Here is a 9,448-nt window from a genome sequence, read left to right as displayed (position 1 = left end):
ACCGGTCCTGATTTTCCCTTAGGACTTGCATCTTCTAGGTCCCACATTGTCTAAATGGAGCTGGGAGGAGAACCCTGGGTACAAGACAGAGTGGACAGGACTGTGGGGACAGCAAAAGGGGCTCACAGTGGGCCTAGCCCTGGTGTTGGCACCAGGGGGAGGGTGTGAGATTATGGCTGGGTCCAGCTCATATCAGAGACATGCCCTATGCCCAACGCTGTTTTGCCAAGGCCAGTGGCTCTCTGTATACCTCATTTCTCTTGACTCCCCATTCTTGACACTTGTGTACCTGTCATTTCTACTGTGACTTCTGACCAAGGATTACCCCTCACCTCCCATCCTCCACTCCACTGTGCTCTCCAATTTTGGCCCACACTCAATGTATCCTTATGTCTGTGCCTATCCCTGAAGTAGCCCTTGGACACCAGCTACTCAGCGACACTCAGATTTTCCTGGGACAGGACACACCTTTTCTCACACCTTTCACCAACAGCATTGGCCCTAGTGACAAGTGTTCCCAGAGAAGTGAGTTGTGGACCTGCCTTCTCCTTCAGCTCCCATCCTTGTTGCTTTTTGTCTGCTGGGTCCCCCATTCTGTCACATTCAGAGGCCTGGTTCCCCCTATTCCGTCACAGGTAGAGGTCTGGTTCCCCCTATTCAGTCACTTTTAGAGGCCTGGTACTGTGCAGAGTCCTTCCTCAACCCACCCCAGCTCCTTTGTTTGGGAAATCCTGTGGGCTTATCCTTGGTTGTCAGACACACATTTGTGATGGGGATGCCCCTTCCTAACCCCCATTTATATGAAGTTCACTAGTATTTTCTCTGCTTTCAGGCTGGCATGGAGCAGAGGATGAAGATGCAACTCCTGAGCGGAATGTTCCTGAAATGTCACAGATTAATACTCCTGAGGCTGACCTCTGGGAGATGTGTGGCCTGGCCTTAGAAGGTGATTTGCATCTAACTGACAACCTAGGAAGAACCCCCAAGAATCCTCGAGCATCTGGGAAATCTCACCAGCTCGAGAAGCAGCTCAGTAGAGAGAAACTCTTTAGAAGGAACACAGACAAGGCCTCCTGTGTGAAGAGCTGCATTGTTCACATATCAGAGACACCATCCATGTGCTGGGAGGCTGGGAAGGACTCCCCGCTTAACTCAGGCCTTCACCTGCTCCTTCACCGTGAGTGTGAGGAGGCCTTTCACGCTGGGCAGAAGCACTATACCTGCAATGACTGTGGGAAAGCCTTCTGCCAAAAGTACAGACTTGCTCAACACCAGAGAGTCCACACTGGAGAGAGGCCGTATAAGTGCAGCGAATGTGGGAAAACCTTCAGCTACAAACACATACTTGTTCAGCATCAGAGCATTCATACTGGAAAAAGACCTTACAAGTGCAGCGAGTATGGGAAAACCTTTAGCAACAAACCCACACTTGTTTGGCACCAGCGAATTCATACGGGAGAAAGGCCATATAAATGCAGCGATTGTGGGAAATTATTTAGCCAAAGCTCCAGCCTTAGTGAGCATCAGAGAATTCACACTGGGTCACGGCCTTATAAGTGCAGTGAATGTGGGAAATTCTTTACCTCTAACTCCAACCTGGTTAAACACCAGAGAGTTCACACAGGAGCAAGGCCTTATGAGTGTGGTGAATGTGGGAAAATTTTTAACCAGAGCCCCAGCCTCATTAAGCATCAGAGAATTCAACTGGGGAAAGACCCTATGAGTGTACTGAGTGTGGTAAGCTCTTCAGCCGAAACTCTACCCTCATTAAGCACCAGAGAATTCATACCGGGTCACGGCCTTATAAGTACAGTGAATGTGGGAAACTTTTTAGCCAAAGCTTTGGCCTCACTCAGCACCAGAGAGTTCACATGGGACAAAGACCCTATGAGTGCAGTGACTGTGGAGAGTTTCTTAGCCAAAGCACCCAATTTACTCAGCACCAAAAAGTTCACATCAGAGACAGGCCTCAGGAGTATAGCAAATGTGGAAAGATCTCTAGTCGAGGATCTGCTCTGATTAAGCACCAGAAACTTCACATCCCAGACAGACCTTATGGCTGCTTCAAATGTGGGAAAGCCTTCAGTCAGAGGTCTAACCTCACTGGGCATCAGGAAATTCACAGCGGAGAAAGGCCTCATTCAGCATGATGGGATGAGATGGGATAGCAGGGAATGAGCTCTATGTCATACCACACATGACAGAATCTTGTGAGGGTGTCATCAACCTAAAGTTGACATCATATATTTGAACATCCATGGTGTGGAAACTGCCTATGAGTAGCAGGTTCATGTCATATGAAACCATTTCTGTTAAAACTCTATTGGGTTATATAGGCACATCATGAAACAAGATTATTTAAAAAATGTACAATTTTGGTAACTATATAAACCCATGAAAACCTTCATCATAACAAACTATCATCTTGTGATCTCCCCTGCATTCCCAGGCAACTATTGATTTTTAAAATTTATTTATTGATTTGAGAGAGAGAAACACTGATTTGTTGTTCCACTTATTTATGCATTCATTGGTTGATTCTTGCATGTGCCCTGACCAGGGACTGAATTTACAACCTGGGCATATCAGGATGATGTTCTCATCAACTAAACTACTCAGCCAGGACAACTATTGATTTTTTGTTTTTTAGAATTTTATATAATTGGAATCTTAAATGTTTCCTCATATTTGCGTTTCTTTTCATTTAGTGTGTGCATACACCACCATTACCCATTCATCTGCTTGTTAATAGATGCTTTTGTTTCCAGTTTGGCTCTCACAAATAAGCTTACATGAGAACACATGTACATAACATGTTTAAATTTGCCACCTGGGTATCTTTTTTGATAAAATGTGTATAGAAATGTAACTTCATTCTTTATTTAACTTTACTGAGTGGAATAAATGCTTTTCAGTACTGGAAGAATGTTTCCATTTAAAAGTTAAAGTCCTGTGAAGCAAAGGGTCACCAGTTCAATTCCCAGTCAGGGCACATGTCTGGGTTGTAGGCCAGGTCCCTAGTGGGGGCTGTGCAAGAGGCAACCACACATTGATGTTTCTCTCCCTGTCTCCCCCCCCCCCAAGAAAAAATAAATAAATAAAATCTAAAATAAAGTTCAAGTCCTCATATAGTCTCCCTCACAGGTCTAGACAGTTAATAAAGCAACTATTTCCAGCTGAATATGAAGTTCACTAATGTAAATTTGGGGAGAGATGTGCATTTGCACACTGTTGAGTGTTCCTTGTATACATTGAAGGATTGTCAGGAGGTCTGAGTTGTCCAACCTCTGCACATTCCAAGGAAATGTTTGGCACTTGCTCCTGTGAGGTAAACCTCTAAAGCTCCTGAAACACTTGATCAGCGTTAAGAGTCTTGCCCTGACTGGTGTAGCTCGGTTGAGCATCGTCCCACAAAATTAAAGGTCACTCGTTCAATTCCTGGTCAGGGCACATGCCTTGGTTGCCGGCCGGGTCTCCAGCTGGGGCACATGCAAGAAGTAATCAATCAATGTTCCTCTCTTTTTTCCCTCCCTTCCCCTCTCTAAAAATAAATACAATTTTTTTTTTAAATACAGTCTTTATCTGGCCTTGGACTGTATGCCAGACAGTCTATACTGATAATGGAGAGACACTGACCTCTGCAGAAGCTAGACACAGTCAGCCAATACAAGTGCTCCTTGTCTATGTGACAAACTCTGGGGGAGGAAAAAACCAACACCAAGGTTTGGTGGCTTCACTGGTTAGCATTGGTGGCAGACTTAAGCTCTTAAGGCTGGAAGCTAGCACATGGTCTCTCCTGGACTCAGCCCTACGTGTCATCTTCCTTTGCTCTCATCACTGGTCCTTCATAGGGATTAAAAAAAAAAAAATCAAGGGGTCAGTGGTAGGGGTGCAGCAGTCTCTTGAGGTTCTAGGGTTGAATCTTTGTCCTCAGGAAGGTCCAAGACTGAGGACCTGCTGAATGTCTTTGGGGAACATTAATCAGCTTGCTACATTAGGGGAGGGCAAGGGTTAATCCTCAATTGCCTTGTTTGACCTCTTGTAACTTGTAGATGTGTCCTGTAAGCCTCCTTAACCTGTAGCTCTAGGATTGCTCTTTTTTTTTTTTATTTTTACCCTTAACAGTTTGTGGAAGTTAGGATTTGCCACATGCCAGATTTTGTTTATTGAATCTCTAGTCTAATAGTCTTTAACATGCTGGCCATTGTTGGAGGAATAACACAATCTCCAAAATCTCCACAAAGGTAGAAGAGAAAGAAAAGTTTTATTATTGAATTGTAGTACAAAACGAGAACGTGATGCACGTCAGAGATAACCCAGCAGAGATTGCAAAGATGTGGAGCTACAGCCCCCTTACAAGTACTCAAGATAAACAAACTTGGCTTCAGAGTGAGAGGGCACATGATAGCACCATTTGTTGGTTTAGCCTATACTACCTAGAATTTGGGGTCATCCTTGCTGGTTGTTATTTTTGCCTTTAATCCAAAGGAATAACAGAATTTAATCTCCGTAAACACTAGAGCGCAGTCTTCCGGATGTTTATTCTGGGACTTTTTGGCGGGGAGGGTTCCTTGGGGGTGATTTATCGTAATTTTAGATTCTGTGTTTGTCTTTTTGGTATCTGTTATTCCTGTGGATACCTAACACCAAGAAGAGCTACTGGTGGCTAATGGCTCAAATCTGAAAGCACATCCTAGCAGCCATTTCTACACACGGGGCCTTTAACGCTAACTGCGTTTCAGGGAGAAGTACGCCTTGTAAAGGAGTTTCTGGAATTGCATTTCAATCTACAGGCCTAAGACTTTTCCTGTCCAATCAGGAGCTGGCAGCGATACCCTTCCTTATTAGCATATTTATGCAAATGAATCACAGCACCTCCATTTTGACCAATCAAACTGAGGATCTGGAATAATTATTTACATGAGGATGGACCCGTTAGGGATCAGGGGCAGGGACTTGTCTACAAAGTCAGCGCCCCGCTGGCATGGGGGCAGCACTTTTCCTGAAGGCTGCATTTCCCCGAGTGGAGCTGAAACACGAAACACATCTGTAGCTGGAGCAAAGGGGGCCGCCTCCGTGCTATGTCATCATTGAGCTGTTTGCACTGAATAGTGCACTTGCTCCGCGCACCCCCCAAAATGGGGATTCCTCTTGGTGTTGAAAACGGACCACGGTTGACTTTCCCAACTTCCGTGGCCCTATATACTGCAAGTCACCATCTGTCCAGCAGGTGGCGGCACCGAATCTGTACTCCAGTCTGGGCAAAAGCTGGCCCGCTGCTAGAGGTGGGGTGGGTGTCCTCCCTCCCCATGGACCTAGCCGCCCCGGGAACCTCCGCGCTGGTTACCTGGAAGTTGACGACGAAGGGGCTGCACAGCACCGCCTCCACGCCGACTCCTGTGCTCCCCAGCACGCAGGACGCAAACCTCAGCACTGCGGCCGTGATGGGCCCGTCTCCCCTACGTCGGGCGGCCTTCTCAAGTCCAAATCTTCCCTTTCTCTCCCAACAACCAGGGCCCGGGCCTCTCACCACAGAGGATGGCACTGCAGGGGGAAGCGAGCACAGGGCGGGAAGTACCAGATTGTCCCGAGGCGTGGAGAGTGTGGAAAGACGCGAGGGGGTAGGCGGTCCGTGTGAGCCCTCGATATAAGGAACCCAGGAGCTTATTTCTGGGGACTCGGAAGAGAGGGCCTACTCAAAGCGCACCCGGAGACGCACAGAGGGCTCAGGGGAATTGGCGACCGGAATCACCCAGCGCCCAAGTCGGAGTCTGGGGCGCAGCCCTCGCCCCTGGACCCGCATTGATGGAGGTAAAGAGATGCTGGGTACTGTGGGGAGGCCGCGGCCTCGATGGGGGACCAACGGGGATCCGCGAGGGCACGGAGATCCCGGACCGCGCTTCCTCCTGTGCGCCCTTCCGACCTTGGAGCCGCACTACATAGGTGAGCGGCCCATTCATCGAGGCCGCAGCTGCGCCTCTTTGGCGATCCTTCCGTGGATTTGCACGGTTGGCTCAGAACAATTAGCACCTACGCCGCGCAACAGGGCCACAGCCGCAGAGGCAGTGATGCGCCCCGCGCAGGCAGCTGGAACGGCACGGCTCGGCGGCAGGAAGGAGCCAGGAAGGCCTCGGATTCAAGTCACTCACGGGGACACAGTGGACTTTCCCAGGGGCTACGGCAGAAGGCAGCTCCCCCACCCCCACTCCAGGGTGCCAGGAAGGCAACTGGCCTTGATGCATGTCTCACGGGGCTCGGCCCGCTGCCCTAGTCTCTCCCACCCGCGTTGATCCCTCGCGCCTGCGGATGGCGCGGGGCTCCAGGAGTCTGGTAGCTCCCACCCAGGAATAGGGGGGATTGGAACGGCTACAGGCGATCCTTGCCCGATGAGGCTGTTTCGGGCCTGGGTAGGAGGACGCACGCGGGAGGGGCCCTAAGAAACGGCTTCCTGCGCAGCCAGGCCACCCGCTAAATGCGCAGGGATTCAAGACCACGGACGCAAGAGCCCCAGCACCGCGTCCGCTCTCAGCCCCCTGTCTACTCATCGGGTCCCCTTCGGGGTCACATCTCGGGGACGCTCCCAAGCGAAGTGGCCCGACCTGCACTCTCCACCTGCATCTCAAGATGAAAAGGAAATTCAGCCGCAGCGTGGATGGGATTGTGAGGGCCGCCGTGGCACAGGTAGGGGAAACGCTCGCCCCCTCCCGGACGCCGCGGCCGCGCGGCGGCGAGGGCTGCGCGCACGCGCACGGGGGTCCCTTGGGTGGCTACGGGGCCAACGAGAGGCGGCTGGGGTCTGGGATCCCGAGGGCACCTCGAATCGCTAGAGCCCTCACTGGGGCGTCGCCCGTCGGTCGCGGAGGTGCTTGCTCACGGTGCCGGGGCTGCGTTGGCTCGTCCGGCTAGGAGCCTAGATCTTGGGATTAGATTTCTTAAGAAAATCAAAAGGATATTAGGCGAGGTGGGTTGCGGGTGGCCCGAGAGGTTCGGATGGGAGCGACCTGGAGCCTCCATGGGCTCCGCAGAGAGCGGGGCGCGGCGCGGGGGGGGCGGGGGGCGGTAAGGGGGAAAAAGTGGGCGGGAGCCGCGCCTGAGGGCGAGGGAGTGGCCGCTGCGTCAGGAGACTCTGGCCACTGCTCCCGCGAAGCCAACTATAGAAGAGCCACGTTAGCCAGGCCCGCACCTTGCCTTCCGCACACTCTCCCTGGACGGAAAGGGGAGGAGGGGCTGCGGGCAGAGAGCCCTCCTCGCTAGGAACGTCCATCTCTGGTTTGGCGTGGGGAGCGCGATCTGTAGAGGAAGCTTCAGAGGGAGCCCAGGAGGGCAGCAACCTGACCTGCCCTCCCTCGGGTGTTGGTATCTCTTGCAAAAAGGCATCCCTCTGCCGGAGGGGCCAACACCCATGGGAGAGAACGCTTTGGTTCCCAGGCCTGCACTCACGCCACTGCGCCACGCCAGTCAGGGGGAGAGAACACTTCACATGAGGCAGAGGGCCCGGGGTGGTGGGGTTGCCACGACCACACCAGGTGTCTGTGGTGGGGGGCGCACGGGGTGAGGACCCCGTTGTCCTTGGACGCGGCCGCCCAGAGGCAGCCCCGCTGTGGGTGACCCGGGCACACGAGTCCCGCTGCAGAGAATCAGGCAGGAACAGAGCCGGGTGTCATGTCGTGTTCAAGCAGAGTCCTGTACCCGCACCAGTCGTCCTCTTTGTCTCCGGTCTCCAGGGGCTGTGTCCACCTATCTGGCAGCAGGAAAAGACCGATTTTGGATGAAAAAATGACCGTGGCTGACGATGGGGCCAGTCCACAGATAACAGCAGCCTCCATTGACTGTGGCCTGACAAATATGCTCCCCAGCACCACATCATTACAGCCATTGTGGAGCTCCTGGGAGCCATCTGGTCAACCCTGGGTGGGGTGTGGTGAACCAGGTACAACCTCCCCTCCATCACAGTGAGGTGCTGGTGTGTCCATGTCTCAAAAAACATGGGTGAGCCATAGCTGGTGTGGCTCAGTGGATTGAGCCTCATCTGAACCAAAGGGTCGCTGATTTGATTCCAGTCAGGGCACATGCCTGGTTGTGGGCCAGGTCCCCAGTTGGGGGTGTAAGAGAGGCAACCAGTCAATGTTTCTCTCCCTCTCCCCCACCCTAAATAAATAATATCTTAAAAAAGAAATGAGCGAAGAAGCTCCCTGCAAGGTGGCTTTTAAAAAAAGTGAAGAATCCATTAAGATTTATGCTTTCATCATCATCCAGTTCTGTCTAGTCTTCATGTATGTGGTCACAAAAAAAGTTTAAAAAGTAAAAAATAACTTTTAATAGGAAAAAGCTTATAGAACAAGGGTATAAAGAAAACATTTTTGTACAGCTATACAATGTTTGTGCCTGAAGCTGGTATTACAAAAGTTGAAAAGCTTTTGAAATTAGATTTAAAAAGTAAAAAATTTAGTGAATAAAGGTTATTATTGAAGAAATCAAAGCATGTAAACATAAATTTAGCATAGTGTGTCAAGCCTATAGACATGGATGGTAATGTCCTGGGCCTTCACATCACTCAACTCACTGACTCACCCAGAACAACTTCCTGTCCTGCAAACTCCATTTAAGTGCCCCATATGGTGCACCTCCCCCTTTTTTTTTTTTTTACTGTACCTTTTCTGTGTTTAGCTACATGAATTTTTAACATTGTTACAATTGCCTACAGTGCTTTAGCACAGTAACATGCTGTGCAGGAGTGTAGCCTAGGAGCAACGGGCTGAACTATACAGCCAGGTGGGTAGTAGGCTAAACTATCTAGGTTTGTGTTAGTGCCTCCATCATGGTCACACAGTGAGGAAACTGAGGGAGGCCATTTCTCAGAATGTTCCTATTGTTGAGGTGCGTGAGTGCAAAATCCAATACATGAAAATAATACATTATGACCAAGTGGGGCTTGCCTCACAAATGAAGTTTAGTTTACCTTTTTAAAATCAATGTTATTCATCTTGAAAGACTAAAAAGGTAAAGAAAATTCAAATAACTGTGATTATGGTCACCAGTGTCCAAGAAGTGCCCCCACAAATCCTTATCTCCTGTATTTTCACTGTTGTGGAGCCTCCTGCCACCTTGTAACAAACTAGTCTGTGTTGTCCACAAACCATGTCATAAATGATGGCAAATCACTTTCCAGTTATCATAGTACATACTGTGGTTTTGTTATTGTGTGACTTTTCCTGGATTGCCTGCTTTGGAACTATTTCCTCCAAATAGAATACTTTCAGCAAAAATGTGGATAAAAAGGGATGAACCACTGACATACAAAACGCTGATAATATCATCACAAAATAATCAAGAGTCAAGGAAGCCAGATATATAGGTAATTATTAAATTAGTTCATATACATCATACATAAAATTCTAGGAAACACAAACAAATCTATAGTGAGAGAAAACAAGAGTGATTGCCTGGG

The 9,448-nt window shown here is 49.7% G+C and overlaps 1 protein-coding gene across 1 annotated transcript; it reads left to right on the top strand.

The window, feature by feature from the left end:
* The first annotated feature begins 885 nt into the window (after nucleotides 1-885).
* Nucleotides 886-2,150, top strand: LOC129082426 (zinc finger protein OZF-like). Its single transcript, XM_054588130.1, is given in 2 exon segments — nucleotides 886-1,699; nucleotides 1,702-2,150. Coding segments are annotated over 2 exon segments (1,263 nt in total).
* Nucleotides 2,151-9,448: the final 7,298 nt, after the last annotated feature.

This window comes from Pteronotus mesoamericanus, unplaced genomic scaffold (assembly GCF_021234165.1).
Source record: "Pteronotus mesoamericanus isolate MK-2021 breed Mesoamerican mustached bat unplaced genomic scaffold, CSHL_Meso_final scaffold_128, whole genome shotgun sequence".
Taxonomy (NCBI): domain Eukaryota; kingdom Metazoa; phylum Chordata; class Mammalia; order Chiroptera; family Mormoopidae; genus Pteronotus; species Pteronotus mesoamericanus.
The sequence above is the reverse complement of the archived record's forward strand: the minus strand, read 5'-3'. Positions and strand labels throughout refer to the sequence as shown.